We start from the raw sequence: 17,664 nt of genomic DNA on the forward strand, positions 1-17,664 counted from the left end.
TCCATGATCACTGAAGTATATTATTACATCATATCCACTCAACTGCAAAGAAATGTCCAATATTTCCTTAATAAAAAACTCCATATCAATCCAAAATATTTTTGTATGTATACAATGAAAAAATAAATGAAAAATTGTTTTCTTTTTCACCTTTACAAAAATCACAAAATGTCTATCAACTGAAACCCGACATGTCACAATCTGTGACGAATTATGTGAGAACCAATGAGAGTTCGATATTAGTGCCGTAAACCATGTCGTAACGTCCCTGTGGCGCACTGGCGCTATTTTCAAATTCGAATCATAACGAGCGCGGGCTTTGACTGCGACAGGCGCTGTTGCTGAGAATGAAGATGAAGATCGATTGATATGGATATGTTCCTTGCAAACATCTGGATTCTAAAGATATCGAGTACAGCAAACAAATAAAATGGATGTGATTTGTAATTTTATGCTGTGCTTTTGTGTATATATGGTTTGCAGCATGCACAGAAATGTTATTTCCTATTAAGTAACGTTAGATGAGTAAACTGCTTTCAATAAATTCAACAAAAACATTTATTGATATGAAAATTAAATACAACAAATTTAAATCATTAAAGCCACGATTTTAATATTAATACATGGGAATTCATATAAATTCACACTTTACGTTAGATTATTTACGTTTTTTAGCTGCTAACACGTAAGTATTTGTACGTTTTACTGCTATAAATACGTCTAAGTTGTACGTTTTTATGTGCATGAAAACGTAAGTAAATGTACGTGTGGTAGAACCACATTTAACGTAAAAATACACACGTATTCTCATGAGATCACGTTGCAGCCTTCTCAAGGTCATTATATAATGTATAGTGAACATATATTAACATGTATATCAAAGGTTTCTTTTCAAAATGTACTGCCCATTTCTTGCAAGATTGGTACATATTTTGAGAAAACAGGAAGCGTTATATAAGCGCATTTGTGTGTGGGGGGGGGGGGGGGGTGTTGCTTAATTAGTGTCATAAGTAGGTCAGTTTTGTCAAAGATGATGTACAACTCAAATATGCAGAAATATCTAGCAACATGTACTATTTGTTTTAATGATTAAATGATAGCTCATTTAGTTTGGAGAAAAATAATACAGTTATTATAAAAATTAAGGATTATAGCACCTCTCCAGTCAAGGTGTTTTTTATTAACCCAGCACGTTCCATAAACATCACTCTTTAGTTTAACATGAGCCTTTTATTGCAAGTAAAAACCTTGAGGTGCAAATGCAGTATCAGGGAACATGTGGGAATTAAAAGAAAAAGAAAAATGTGTCTCTTATAGCCTTTTCCAATAAGTGTGTATAGATTTTCTAGAGAAGAATTGTGTTATAAAATGGATTTATGGTGTGGGGAATTTAAAAGAAGGGTTTCTGATTCTACTGAAGCAAGTTTTGAGTCATCACCCGTGTGGCCTTGACTAAGTTGCTCTGTATAAAAGTGTCTGACCACTTGATTATTTTTGATGTTGTGTCATAAACTTCTTCAGTTCAAAAGCTTAAAGGTGAAGTGTTAATTTTTGCAGCACTTACATTGCAACAACAGTGACCAAAGTAGCAATGAATAAAAATGTGTGAAAATTAGTTTTAAATGAAACGAGGGAAAGAATAGCGCTCTGCAGATGCCATGCAATAAAACTGATCTGGAGAAGGGACCTTCAAAGAGCTACAAGAACACTCTCCTTGCTCATTTACAACCCCCTTCCTCCCTTTCCTCTCCCCTCCTGCCTCTGCTTTTCCTCTCTCACTCTTCTCCTCCAAAAGCAAGAATATCCATATGCCCCATGTGTTACATCTTGTGAATATATTGTTCTTGCCCTCCATGTTTGGTATCATTTTAAAGGTCTTCATGTGATTGGTAAAATGTTCTAAATTTTACAGTAGCCACTTGTATTATGAGAAATATTTTAAACTTTTGTAGAACAATGTTCTGCTGAGGAAGGGGTATGTCCCATTTTAGGTTGTGTGGGAATGTCCAAACCAGTTCAGACCCTGGGGCCACGAGAACCAAAAGGTCTTTTATGTTTTTACAACTGATTTGTAGATTTCTTTGTTTTTCTTATTTGGGTAAAAAAGGGAAGTGACAAAACATTGCTGGGTGATTCTGTAGCCAGAATGTGTGTCCAAATCTGTGTTCAGGACAGATCATATGGAAGAACCAATGGATGAACCATTGGGGACACCATTACGGGCTTCTGATTTCTGACTGTCACTGGCTTAAAACACAATGTAGTTCTTGTGGTTATAGGAAAAAATATACTTTTTGTTATGAGAATGAAGGGTGCAGCTCACTTAAAGGTACTCTCCATCCTCTGAATAAGTTTCTGTAGCCTATGCGGGAGCATTTTTGTGCCACGTTTAAAAATAACTAAAATAATATTAACATCATAATATTTTTAAAATAAAGTCAAAATTACAATAATAAAATCATGTTACATTGCATTAGGTTAATGTGAAAATTCCATCTATAGCCCTACTCCTCAAAAAAAAAAAAAAAAAAATGTAAGTGGCATCCGTCATTCTTTTTTTTACTTTTTTTTTTTTAAATCTGATTGATCGATTTATGAGACATTTGTTTGTTTTGAATTGTTCAGATTTTTTTCAACATGCATTCAAATATTCATGCTTATTTCGTGCTGCAAATATTAAAGCGGAAAATATCATTGATTCATACGCAGCTTGAACAGAGGCAAATGATCTCACTACTCACTGTTTATTGTTTGTATTTATTTTATCATAAGATTGACAGAAAGCTGAGACTTTGAGACAAAGCTGCAATTATTGGGTGGCTTGCATGCTACAAATAATGAATGGACTTGAAAACTTTAAACATCATTTACAAGCATTAGCCTATACTGCAGATAAAACAGCTTGTGAATAGTCATGATCCATGTAACTTTATTTACTTGCGAAAAATCAACAATAGGGCCTAAGTTAAGTTAACCCAGTTGCTACTTGTGTTTGGGGGAACCCATTTTTTGCATATGGGCTCTGGGCTGACTTGCTACGCTACTGCAACTGGTGCAGTCGCACTGGGCCCTGCTATGAATGGATCAAGGGGGCCCTGCTACAGTACCTACCTCGCACTTGGCCCCGTCTCAGCTAAGGATGGCCCTGACTGTGGTAAGTATATCATGGCATTGGTGACAAACAAAAAAACACCAAGCTACAATGATTCAGAAGAGTTATCAGGTTACACATTAATTTCGCTCAAACCAAAATTGATTTTTTAATGATTTCGCACTGCCTTCTCAAGGTCATTATATAATGTATAGTGAACAAATATTAACATGTATATCAAAGGTTTCTTTTCAAAATGTACTGCCCATTTCTTGCAAGATTGGTACATATTTTGAGAAAACAGGAAGCGTTATATAAGCGCATTTGTGTGTGTGTGTGTGGGGGGGGGGGGTGTTGCTTAATTAGTGTCATAAGTAGGTCAGTTTTGTCAAAGATGATGTACAACTCAAATATGCAGAAATATCTAGCAACATGTACTATTTGTTTTAATGATTAAATGATAGCTCATTTAGTTTGGAGAAAAATAATATAGTTATTATAAAAATTAAGGATTATAGCACCTTGTTCTCCAGTCAAGGTGTTTTTTATTAACCCAGCACATTCCATAAACATCACTCTTTAATTTAACATGATCGTTTTATTGCAAGTTAAAAACCTTGAGGTGCAAATGCAGTATCAGGGAACATGTGGGAATAAAAAAGAAAAGAAAAATGTGTCTCTTATAGCCTTTTCCAATAAGTGTGAATAGATTTTCTAGAGAAGAATTGTGTTATAAAATGGATTTATGGTGTGGTGAATTTAAAAGAAGGGTTTCTGATTCTACTGAAGCAAGTTTTGAGTCATCACCCGTGTGGCCTTGACTAAGTTGCTCTGTATAAAAGTGTCTGACCACTTGATTATTTTTGATGTTGTGTCATAAAACTTCCTCAGTTCAAAAGCTTAAAGGTGAAGTGTTAATTTTTGCAGCACTTACATTGCAACAACAGTGACCAAAGTAGCAATGAATAAAAATGTGTGAAAATTAGTTTTAAATGAAACGAGGGAAAGAATAGCGCTCTGCAGATGCCATGCAATAAAACTGATCTGGAGAAGGGACCTTCAAAGAGCTACAAGAACACTCTCCTTGCTCATTTACAACCCCCTTCCTCCCTTTCCTCTCCCCTCCTGCCTCTGCTTTTCCTCTCTCACTCTTCTCCTCCAAAAGCAAGAATATCCATATGCCCCATGTGTTACATCTTGTGAATATATTGTTCTTGCCCTCCATGTTTGGTATCATTTTAAAGGTCTTCATGTGATTGGTAAAATGTTCTAAATTTTACAGTAGCCACTTGTATTATGAGAAATATTTTAAACTTTTGTAGAACAATGTTCTGCTGAGGAAGGGGTATGTCCCATTTTAGGTTGTGTGGGAATGTCCAAACCAGTTCAGACCCTGGGGCCACGAGAACCAAAAGGTCTTTTATGTTTTTACAACTGATTTGTAGATTTCTTTGTTTTTCTTATTTGGGTATATAAGGGAAGTGACAAAACATTGCTGGGTGATTCTGTAGCCAGAATGTGTGTCCAAATCCGTGTTCAGGACAGATCATATGGAAGAACCAATGGATGAACCATTGGGGACACCATTACGGGCTTCTGATTTCTGACTGTCACTAGCAACCCAGCAGATTCCATAAGCATCACTCTTTGGTTTAACATGAGCTTTTTATTGCAAGTAAAACCCTTGAGGTGCAAATGCAGTATCAGGGAACATGTGGGAATAAAAAAGAAAGTAAAAAGACTCTCTTATAGCCTTTTCCAATAAGTGTGAATAGATTTTCTAGAGAATGAAATGAAATTGACTTATGGTGTGGTGAATTTAAAAGAAGGGTTTCTGATTCTACTGTCACGGAAGCAAGTCTTGAGTCATCACCCTTGTGGCCTTGACTACGTTGCTCTGTATAAATATATAGTGTTCCTGTAGCTCAATTGGTAGAGCATTGTTGGGAGTTAGTTTCCCTGGGAACACATGATAGGTAAAAATTGATAGCCTGAATGCACTGTAAGTCGCTTTGGATAAAAGCATCTGCTGAATGCATTAATTTAATTTAAAATATTTTTTTGCCATCACAGAAGCAAGTCTTGAGTCATCACCCTTGTGGCCTTGAATAAGTTTCTCTGGATAAAAGTGTCTGACCACTTAATTATTATTGATGTTGTGTCATAAAACTTCCTCAGTTCAAAAGCTTAAAGGTGCACCTACACTGCAACAACAGAATTGTTGTTGCACTCTATATGCTTATTATTTTATATAGTGGATGGCATATTCACTGCATGAGAATGCTGTGAATAAAAATTTGTGAGCAAATTCAAACTTTCGAAATTTCAAAAATGTATTTATCTATTGCTATTCAAATAGTTGAGAGCCTAACAGAGCAGTGTTCATCCTAATAATTGAACTTTTTATGTTAATGTTGTGAAAAGTTCATTTATTTCAGTAATTCAACTCAAATTTTAAAATCTGAAGTAGTTTAAGTCTTTGGTTCTTTTAATTGTTATTATTTTATCTCACATTTAACAAAACCCACCAATTCACATCTCATCTCAACAAATTAAAATATGGTGACATGTCAGTCAGCTAATCAACTCAAAAGTCAAGTCGTCACCTTTATTTATATACAAAACAAAATACATTGCGTCAAAGCAACTGAACAACATTCATTAGGAAAACAGTGTGTCAATAACATAAAATGACAGTTAAAGGCAGTTCATCATTGAATTCAGTGATGTAATCTTTGTTCAGTTTAAATATTATCTTTGCAATCATTTGCAATCAAGTCAATGATATCGCTGTAAATGAAGTGACCCCAACTAAGCAAGCCAGAGGCGGCAAGGAACCGAAACTCCATCGGTGACAGAATGGAGAAAAAAACCTTGGGAGAAACATGGCTCAGTCAGGGGGCCAGTTCTCCTCTGACCAGACGAAACCAGCAGTTCAATTCCAGGCGGCAGCAAAGTCAGATTGAGAAACACCTGCGAAGGTTTCCTGAGCCTTCAAAATGGTCTCTCAGTTTGGTTCAGTAGGCTACACCATCATGGGGAAGACTGCTGATCTGACAGTTGTCCAGAAGACAATCATTGACAACCTTCACAAGGAGGGTTAGCCACAAATATTCATTACCAAAGAAGCTGGCTGTTCACAGAGTGCTGTATCCAAGCATGTTAACAGAAAGTTGAGTGGAAGGAAAAAGTGTGAAAGAAAAAGATGCACAACCAACCAAGAGAACCGCAGCCTTATGAGGATTGTCAAGCAAAATCGATTCAAGAATTTGAGTGAACTTCACAAGGATTGGACTGAGGCTGGGCATACAGATGTGTCAAGGAATTTGTCTACAGTTGTCGTATTGCTCTGGGTAAGCCACTCCTGAACCACAGAGAACATCAGAGGCGTCTTACCTGGGCTAAGGAGAAGAAGAAATGGACTGTTGCCCAGTGGTCCAAAGTCCTCTTTTCAGATGTGAGCAAGTTTTGTATTTCATTTGGAAACCAAGGTCCTAGAGTCTAGATGAAGGCTGGAGAAGCTCATAGCCCAACTTTATTAAAGTCCAGTGTTAAGTTTCCACAGTCTGTGATGATTTGGGGTGCAATGTCATCTGCTGGTGTTGGTCCATTGTGTTTTTTGAAAACCAAAGTCACTGCACCCGTTTACCAAGAAATCTTGGAGCACTTCATGATTTCTTCTGCTGACCAGCTTTTTGAAGATGCTGATTTCATTTTCCAGCAGGATTTGGCTCCTGCCCACACTGCCAAAAGCACCAAATGTTGGTTAAATGACCATGGTGTTGGTGTGCTTGACTGGCCAGCAAACTCACCAGACCTGAACCCCATAGAATCTATGGGGTATTGTCAAGAAGAAAACGAGAAGCAAGAAACCAAAAAATGCAGATGAGCTGAAGGCATGGGCGTAGGTTTGGTCTCAGCTTTGATATAGATTATACATTTCATACATACATTATACATTTCATTTCATTTTCATATACATTTCATTAATATGGTTAAATATGAGTTCACCTCAAGTCTCTCCAGCCAAAGTAATATCTTTGAATACAACAGTCCAGAGAGTGCACACAGCCCTCACATGGACTTTAAACAACAAAATGAAAAATTTACTGTACTTTTACACAATCACTTATATCACCTTTCTCTGTCATTTAAAATAAAGACGTGACTTTTATGGGACAACTCTCTGGTTTATGGGATATTTTTACAACCCAAAATTATATATTAACTTATATTCAGCATCATTATGATGTAAATTTAATCCCTAACACTGATCTTTTAGCTTTAGAATATCTCTACGCATAATCAGAGAGAAAAGAAGATCTGTGGATATAAGCAGTGAGCTGAAACAAGAAGAGCTGAGATAGGTAGAGTTATTTCAGGAGCGATTCATAACTGAAGGATACAGAGTGGGTAAACAGTGTGGTGATGATGGATTGGGTCAAGACTGTGTGTTTAGTGCTCTGGGCTTTCACATTTAACTCAGAAGCAGATGATTTTAAAGAGCAAGCCCTGAAACTGATGGCTGACACTCCACTTATAGATGGGTAAGTCAATCTTTTATCGACACTGCAAAGAGAGAGAGAGAGAAAGAGAGAGAGAGAGAGAGATCTAGTGGAAAGGAAAGTGGAGTAAAAAAAAGGTTTTGAAACATTTCTTAAAACAAGATATTCAATGTACAGTCCCTGAAAACAAGTTAATCGATAACTTGTGGGAATTTTGCGTCTAAATTATTATTATTATTATTATTAATATTATTTAATGAAAAAGAGATCTCTAAGTTGAAATGTCATGATGAAAAATGAGACCCTGGACCACAAAACCAACGTCATAAGTGCCAATTTTTCTAAATTGAGATTTATACATAATTTGAAAGCTGAATAAATAAGACGATTTATGGTTTGTCAGGATAGGATAATATTTGGCAGAGATACAACTATTTGAAAATCTGAAATCTGACGGTTAAAACAAAAATCGCCTTTGAAGTCCTTATGAAGTCCAAATGAAGTCCTTAGCAATGCATATCACTAATCAAAAGTTAATTTTTGATATATTTTCAGTAGGAAATGTACAAAATATCTTCACGGAAAGTGATCTTTACTTACAGTTATATCCTAATGATTTTTGGCATAAAAGAAAAATTTATAATTTTGACCCATACAATGTATTCATACAAGGAAACTTTCAATATTTTCTCTTATTATCTCCGATTCTATCTGAAAGTGATTTAAAATCTTTTATAAAACAGGCACAATGACCTTCCCTGGCAGATGAGGAGCTTGTTTAATAATCAGCTCAACATGGTGGACTTGAACAAATTAAACACCACACACACCAATATCCCAAAAATCAAAGAAGGGCATCTCTCAGCACAGGTAAAAACACACTCAAACAGGACTGTATACACAACATACGATCATTCACTATAATGGGCAAACTGAATGTGTGGTATTATTTGTTTTTCTGTTGCAGTTCTGGGCCGCTTATGTGCCATGTGATACCCAGTATAAAGACGCAGTCAGACAGACCTTGGAGCAGATTGATGTAATCCACAGGATGTGTCATGAATACCCAGAAGTGTTCAAATTTGCTGCTAGCAGTCAAGGTAAGACAGTGAAGCAGCAGTAAATACTATAGAAATCCTTGTAATAATTCAAATAGACATCAGTATTGGATACAGTGACATGTTTGCAGTACAACCAGGGCTACCCTTTTTGCTACAACATGAATGATATTGGGGTAAATAAAAAAAAAAAAAAGTATAATAATAAACAGATGGACAAAATCCATAATCCTATATAAAGAAGGTTAGAAGTGACCTGAACAACCATAAACACTGTAACAACCACCCATCAACACCATATTCCTAAAGCACCCTGGAATTATTATGGTAATGATGATGTGTACATTTGTAATTGTTTATCGTTTTTAAACCAAAAGGAAAATGTTGTTGCAGATATATTGGATGCCTTTGAACAGAATAAGACAGCGAGTCTGATTGGTGTAGAAGGTGGACATTCGATTGACAGCAGTTTGGGTACTCTGCGCACTATGTACCAACTTGGTGTCCGCTACCTCACTATCACACATAGCTGCAACACACCATGGTGAGTGGCCATTCCCCGCATAGTACACACCATACTTCATAGCACTTTAAATAAAGAGATGGTCTGAGATGATAGCATAAACACATTCACCTTAAAAAAGAACATACAGGTTGATCCAGCAAGGTGAGGAAAAAACCACTCAAATGATGATTTCAACAGTTTGGAATTAAGTAAACATAAATCTGTCTAAAATCTGTGCCAGAGGCATTCTAAAATGTTTTTTTTAACACACCCACAAAACATTGTCACTAGTAATGTGAGAAATTAGAGGGAAATTCCCGGAATGTTCAATTCTTACCAGCAGCTATTCCACAGAATTCATATTTTGCATTTAAGGTGGGTCTAAAATAGAAGCTACATGGGTTTCAAAAGAACTGACCACATAAAAGGCCACACAAATGCACGTGCCCATCTGATTAGAGAAGGGGAAGAATTTCAGTTGAATACTATATTGTTTTTCTTTGCCATGTTTTGGTCTCACTTCCTTCTAGGGCAGACAACTGGCTGGTGGATACAGGATCTGAGCCTGAAGTGCATGGCGGTTTGTCTGAGTTTGGCAAGGTTAGACACAGAGATTTTTAATGTCAGATTACTTAAATCAATCAATCAATTAATCAATCAATCAATCAATCTATATATATATATATATATATATATATATATATATATATCTATATATATATCTATATATATCTATATATATATATATATATAGATAGATATATATATATATGTATTCCCCAAAATAAAAGCAAAGTAAAACGGTTATTTCTTATAAAGAGTCATGCTTAGTATTTACTTTAGATTTAAGCCAAAATTATATATGTTGAATATAAGTCAACATAAATTGAAATTTGCTATAATATGAAATTTTATATATATATATATATATATATATATATATATATATATATATATATATATATATATAGTTTATATAAAATATATAGTTTATATAAAATACATATTTTATCATGGCACATTATTTACAGGACAGTTATTAACATAAAACATTTAGTTAACTCTAAAATGTTATTAACTTTGGACATAGTGGTGGTTAATGTAGGCCACCCTGACTTGCTGTCATCTTTTAGAGAAAGCTTTACTCATTATTGCTGTCCCTAGAGATCAGTTTATTTTGTCCTTTCAGCAAGTGATCTGGGAAATGAACCGCATTGGAATGCTGATTGACCTGTCTCATGTGTCAGAGAAAGTCATGAATCAGGTGCTGGATATCTCTAAAGCTCCTGTTATCTTCAGCCACTCTTCTGCCTACAGCATCTGTAATCACAAGAGAAATGTCCCTGATGATGTTCTCTTGAGAGTGGTAAGAGTCCCGTCAATTTACAACCTTACAATGTTACACAACAGAGTTATTGCCCAAAAAGAATTGACCATGAAGCACTTACTCTTCCATATTCATAAAAAGTTTGCAATACGTTACTCATTACTGATATAAAGAGATGTTATAAAAGATAAAACCAGATGCTTTAATTATGGATAATATCGGCTGTGATTAGGCAATAGCACAAGTCTACAGGTAATCACAGTTATTGTGATATTCATTATGTTAGGGTGGTTTCACAACAGTGTTTCAGGCTGCATGTTTGCCGAATTACTATAGAAAAGTTATCCAAATGCATAGACAATAGTGCTGGGCAACATTTAATCGCAATTAATCGCATCCAAAATAAATGTTTTTGTTTACATAATACATGTGTGTGTACTGTGTAAATTTATTATGTATTTATAAAACACACACACACACACACACACACACACACACACACACACACACACACACACACACACACACATATACATATATATATATATATATATATATTGTATATTTATATGTATATGTTTATATTCATATAATTTATATTATATAAAAACATATTTAAACATATTTTTCTTAAATATATACCTGCATGTGTGTGTATTTATATATAGGCTAAATAATAAAAATACATGGTACACACATATATTATGTACACGAAAACGTTTATTTTGGACGTGATTAATCACAATTAATCGTTGCCCAGTATTAACAGACAATAACCAACAAGTGAAGACTCAGGGCTACAAATACCCAGGGTAATATCTGAACTAAATGAGACACAGGTAGACAATATAATCAGTAGCTATGGCGACAAGTAATGATATATTTTGAAACAATGATAATCGAAGAAATAGAAAGGACACAAAAACAACAATGTTCTGCAAACTAGAAATCCGTGAAAACAAAACCGAAACCTAGAACTTAACGTGACAAGCACAGGCTGAGTTCCTCTAAAAAATGATGGTTTTCCCTCCTTAACTTTCCATTGCCTCGTTGACTCAAATGTACACGTCACTGGCTACATTTACACTCTCAGTTTCTGATATAATTCTTATAATTCTTTATATCAGCAATTCAATTTTCAATTTTAAAATACTAATTCTTGATACCAAGGATCTAGTTAAATGTCAGGCTGCCATTCGAATTCAACTGTGCATATCAAGAATTTATTTCTTACTACTTGGAATTCCAATTTCACATATCAGAAATACAATTCTTACTAGTAAAAGCCTTTATTTTTTATATCAGTAATCACATGGTTAATAGTGCAAATGTCTGTTCTTGGTATTAACAATTAAATTGCCACTAGTAAAAATTGTAATTTTTTATATCAATAATGTGATTGTCACTATAGTGACAATGTTAATTTCTGATATTATGAATGTGATTGTTGCTAAGTCATTTTAGAAATACAAAGCTGATATGTGTATTTACAATTTTAACCAGTAAGGAATGCAGTTTTGATATCTGTATTTGTTTGGTCACCCTTTAAACATTTAAACACGTGTAGGATATTAATTAAATTGCTGATATCAGAAATGCTGATTGTTGATATCAGGAATTACACATTACATTTGAAAGCTGAGACCTTGTTTCATACCAGAAGTAACCTGCTCTGTTGTGTCTGTCTGTGTTTTGTCTGTTTCCTCTTTGCTCCACAAAGTATTTTTTACTGTGTGAGAACATGATATGCAGTGTGAGAGTGGCATGGCTTGTCACACATAGCAACAGTTTATAAAAAACAATGGGTTTTTTTGAAGGGTCAATTAATTATGTTGTACAAGTGCTGAGTGCTTGATGTGGAACCCTTGCAATGGGTCTGAATTGGAACGTCCCAATATGAGACATTCAATTAGCAGTGACAATTAGCAAACCACTGATGTACACACATTTTTGGCTTACAGGCCTCACTAGAATGCATTCTAATTGGTCAGTCTTTTGTAACTAATAGCCATCAACTAGTCAGAACTGAGAGGTTAACCACTAATGCCCAGCATCACTAATCTCCTGAATGCTTCAGAATACTCCAGAAACAGAATTGCATTTTTTAAAGAGAAGTGAGATCTATGTGGCTTTGTGTACAGTCTGTACACCAAAGGTTCCAGTTATTATTATGGCACTTGCTAATTTCAGCAGGCCCAGTTATTAAACCATGGTTCATAACTCTCAAATTGTGTGCAATTAGCATTCAGATTTATCACATAGGGCCCTATAATACACCCGGCGCAATGCGATGCAAGACACAACGCAAGCGTGTTTGCTAGTTTCAGTCCGGCGCCGTTCACATTTTTCCGTCTAGCGCCACGTCGTTTAATTAGCAAATGCATTTGCAGTGTTGGGAAGGTTACTTTGGAAATGTAATAGGTTACAGATTACAAGTTACCCTGCTTAAAATGTAATAGTAGTGTAACTTTTTCAATTACTTTATTAAAGTAATGTAACTAATTACTTTTGAGTACTTTTTGATTACTTTTCTAAATTTGTGAAAATTAAAGAATAATAAATAAAAGTATATACATCAACTTAAATACAGTTATCTAATAAGCATGTGACGTATTCTGTGTAATAAACTCCTGAAACATTGGTGTTTTTTTTAAACTGCTGTCTCTTTGTACATGATGATAGTTTTCTCAAAATAAGTAAAATGCACATTAAGTGACACAAAACAGTTCTAGAAATTATGTTTATGTGCTCGTGTACTCCTATATTGAGGCAGCAGAGGTTGAAAACACTGCGAGCTTCAGTAGGCCTATGTGTAGTAAATGAAACCATGTCTTTGCCATTAATTTACAGGAGGGGCGGACTGGGAAAAAAATTCAGACTGGAAAATTCAAACTCATACAAACAAATTCATGGACAAAACTATTTTTTTGTATGGACCTGACATAAAAAAAGGTTTAAATCTTTAATTTGGGGACATGCAAAATAATTAAAAGTTCTCTCCTGAACTGCACCTTCACTTCCATTTTTCTCTTCAGTCTCTTTATTTTGCCCTGTTATCCATCTCTCTCATGACTTTAATACTCAAGATTGAACAAAACTATACTTTACAATACAATACTCTACAATACTACAATATCTTTATAGAAAAATCCTAATACTGTACATGAGTCGTGTTTTTCCCTTACAAAAATTAACCTTGCTTTTATTAGCCTACATAAAAGTAAAATAACCTTGTTTTGTTTTTTTTGCAAATGGATTTGTATTTATTTTTAAATAAATATATTTGTAAAATAATTTTACATTTTTGGTTACCACATTTAAACAATAGTAACCATTTTCTCTGGATTTAGTTAAATATTAAAATGTAAATTTTCGTAAGGGTTGTGTTGTTGTCTGTCGTAGCTCCCCTTAAACCTATAAAAAAAATTTTTCAGATAAATTCCTACTGTAAAATTACAACAGATAATAATGATGTCCTTTATATAGTATTTTGAGTGATGACTGATGAGCAACGTGCTGCTGCTTGATTAAATAAATAAAAAAACAAAGACAAAAAAGCATCTTTACAGATGAAACTGACCTAAAACCCTGAACAGTAGTTCTGCTTCTCTGTTCCAGCTGTGCGCTTCCTCTGTGTGTGTGTGTGTGTGTGTGTCTCTCTCTCTCTCTCTCTCTCTCTCTCTCTCTCTCTCTGGCGGAGGCGCGGAGAGCGCGCGAGTCACGACTAACACTTCATGACTTATAAGAGATTCATTTATCAAATGGCGGATTCGCAAATCATCGCTTTAGTACATTCGGCAGGCAATTATACAATAATGATATTAAATAGTGGGGCAAAATCGGCTGCCAGGCCACCGGGAATTGTCCCGGTTCTCCCGGTGTCCAGTCCGCGCCTGATTTCCACAGACACGCAGAATGCGCAAGTCATATATTGCATTTTTGGGGCTTACTATTCACAGACACTAGTCGATGTCATGTTTTGATTCAAGTGTACTGACCTACTTTTGATTTAGTCATCCAAAATGTGGCATATTCCGTCCGCGTTAGGCATTCCGTTTTATTCTACGAATTAGACTGTATTTCCGCATCCCGTAAATTATTAGGGCGGTATGTCTCAGAATAGTCAGTGCAATTTGGGAAAGAAATCAGTTAAATCTGTATGTGAATGTGTGTAAATATTCAAATGCAATCCCCTTTGTAATCGTTAAAAATTTCATAAGTAACTGTAATTTAATTACTCATTTTTTCGTAGTAACTGTAACTAATTACAGTTACAATAATTTTGTAATTAAATTACGTAACGCCGTTACATGTAACTAGTTACTCCCCAACACTGTGCATTTGCACTAATTTTTGCACGCATGGGCGTGCTAGACTTAAAAAGATGTGTGTTCAGGCACATTGCTGGCACAATGCTATTTTAAGGAGCTGAAAATAGACTGCGCCATAGACCAACTCAAACCTGGTCTAAAGTCTAGCGCACTGTCTTTCTTTGTTATTTAAAGAGCATACACACTGCTTATTAAACACAGGGACGCACAGCAGCACACAAACATGCCAAAATATTACAAATTAAAGGATTGCAATGCATAAGATTTTTTTCATGTATGAGAATTTGGCTATCTATTTGCTCGCACACGAGTAGCTCAGTTTCATCTCGGAGACGTGTTCTGTCTTTGCGCTTGCCAAATTCCACCATGTAAATACCAAATCCATCATGGCACGAGAGCAACTGGCTATTAAAGGGAATGGAAGATGAGACTCTGATTGGTTTATTGCACGTTATGCCCAAAAAACACCCATTACTCATTAACAGAATAGAGACAACCCGTTTAGACTATGCGTCTGCGCGCGCCAACCATTTTTTTTGTCGTTAAAATAGCAAAAGTGGATTTGGACACACCCTGAGTGCACCTGTGTCGTGCCCTTTACACTTTGCGTTTAGATCATTAAAATAGGGCCCATAGACTTAGGGCAGGGGTTTTCAACATGTGGATTCAAGATAGCAAATCTTTAGTCATCCACTAGAGGGGGCAATCTGATTAGTCCCGCAGCTAATCATGCGGGGCGACCTCAGTCTCTGTGACGTTGCCATGGTGATATATTAGTTGGCTACAGAGCAGAGGAGCAGAGTTGACGCAATCGAGTTCAAGCTAAATATTAAAACAAAACAAAAATGGACCGGTGGCTTAAACGTAATAATTCCAGTGATAAAACGGGTGAACCGTCAGGCAAAAAAGAAGAAGAGTGTCCGACTGAACCCGTACAACTTCCGCAAATTGATGTCGAACCCTCCACGTCAACGGGGCTTTACACGCAGAGAGGATTAATAGCAAAAACCAAAGGCCTGGGTGCATCAAAACGACGAAAGTATGACGAACAGTACATAAAATACGGATTCACGTGCATCACACTTAATCACGAACCACGTCCACAGTGTGTTATATGTTCTGAAGTGCTTGCAAATGACAGTTTGAAACCTGTGAAACTAATACGTCACTTACAAACCAAACACCCGACGTTAAAAGATAAACCGGTTGACTTTTTTCGCCGTAAAGAATCAGGATTAAGACTTTTGTTTGTTGATTTGAGTTTTGTAAATAAAACGTGCGAGTCCCAGTCACGCCGACCCTGTCTTCCTTCCAAACACTGAACCTCTTCACAACACTGAACCATTTTTCAAAAATAAGTTTGTTCTTAATGAAAATTTTGAAAATTGCAAAGTGGAAATGGCACCCGTTTCGTAGAATGACTCTTGTATAGCAATGATGTTCGTTTGCACGCACTTTGGGAGGGTGGGGGGCGCGAATGTAATTAGACAAACTTGGGGGGGGCGCATATCCTAAAAGGTTGAAAACCCCTGACTTAGGGTTTGGGTTGACGTGGGTCACCCAGCAACAATACAGCAATGCATAAAAAACTCTCATAAACACTAAAAACACTTTTTAAAAAAACGCAGCAGCAGTTAAAGCAACAAAACATTTAAAGGGATAGTTCACCCAGAAATGAAAATTCTATCATCATTTGCTCACACTCAAGCTGTTCTTATGCTGAACATATTTTGAAGATTTTGAAGAATGTTGGTAGCCACTATAAAAGTCAGTAACTACCATCAAAATATGTACTTGCATTATCCACTGAAGAAATAAACTCATACAAGTTTGTAACAACTTGAGGATGAGTTAATGATGACAGGATTTTCACTTTTGAGTGAACTATCATTTTAGCCAATAGGTACATTTCTAAGGCATATAAATTATCAACATAATTCAAACATTGCTGAAAACAAATATTATACCCAATCTACTACACTACTCATGATCTCTGATTGATATTTTATATATTATTAGCAAATAAAAGTCCTTTTAGTATAATTCTTTTTTTTTTTTTTGATTTGAAGTAAATCAGAATGAGAAAAGAATTACTTTTATATTGTTAGTAATATTCAAGAAAAACATTAAGGTTTACCTGATTATCCATACATATTTTTAAGGAAAATCATTTTCAAATGTGATTATCAAATATGATACATTATATCAATTATGATAATAAACTTTCAAGATAAGCTTTTTTCTTTTCATGTCATTTTTTTTCTCCCATGTAAATATTAGCAATTGCACCAAATTGCATATTTTGCTCATTTTGAGCCTTTGAATAAAACTGAGATTTTTCTGACTATTATTTAATATGTTAGGCTTTACAGGGTTAAGTAGCACTCACACATTATTCATAAAGTGTAAAAACCTGGTTTGTAATTTGTGTGTATTTAAAAGGAGAAGTGTAAAGTAAAATATTCATTTTCCAAAATGTTTTTCAGAAAGAAAAGAGAGGGATTGTCATGGTTAATTTTTATAATGACTACGTAACCTGCAAACAAGCTGCTAACATCTCAGATGTTGCTGGTGAGTCTTTTGAAAACAACCTCACTGCCTGCTACCCTGCAAAGCATTCCTACATTGAGCACTTCATGATATAAGACAAGACATTTATATGTGACTCCATTTCTCTATATGACATTCAGATCACTTTGACCATATCAAGAAAGTGGCTGGCTCTAGTATCATTGGATTTGGAGGAGATTATGACGGTGTGACAAGGTAAGCAGGCTGATTTGTGAATAGACTGCCTGCAATCCAATCTAATGATAATGCTGCTCAATGACACTGTGGTACATTTCA

General features: G+C 35.4%; 1 protein-coding gene across 1 annotated transcript in view; it reads left to right on the forward strand.

The window, feature by feature from the left end:
• The first annotated feature begins 7,379 nt into the window (after positions 1–7,379).
• The window catches only part of dpep1 (dipeptidase 1), an 11,482-nt gene continuing 1,197 nt past the window's right edge, over positions 7,380–17,664 (forward strand). The window contains exons 1-8 of the mRNA XM_059523481.1: positions 7,380–7,638; positions 8,340–8,466; positions 8,564–8,696; positions 9,048–9,198; positions 9,690–9,759; positions 10,349–10,525; positions 17,304–17,388; positions 17,508–17,583. Of these exons, the coding sequence (XP_059379464.1) occupies positions 7,520–7,638; positions 8,340–8,466; positions 8,564–8,696; positions 9,048–9,198; positions 9,690–9,759; positions 10,349–10,525; positions 17,304–17,388; positions 17,508–17,583 (938 nt within the window). The 5' untranslated portion in view covers positions 7,380–7,519. The remainder of the gene's footprint in view (positions 7,639–8,339; positions 8,467–8,563; positions 8,697–9,047; positions 9,199–9,689; positions 9,760–10,348; positions 10,526–17,303; positions 17,389–17,507; positions 17,584–17,664) is intronic.

Source organism: Carassius carassius, chromosome 3, assembly GCF_963082965.1.
Source record: "Carassius carassius chromosome 3, fCarCar2.1, whole genome shotgun sequence".
Taxonomy (NCBI): Eukaryota; Metazoa; Chordata; class Actinopteri; order Cypriniformes; family Cyprinidae; genus Carassius; species Carassius carassius.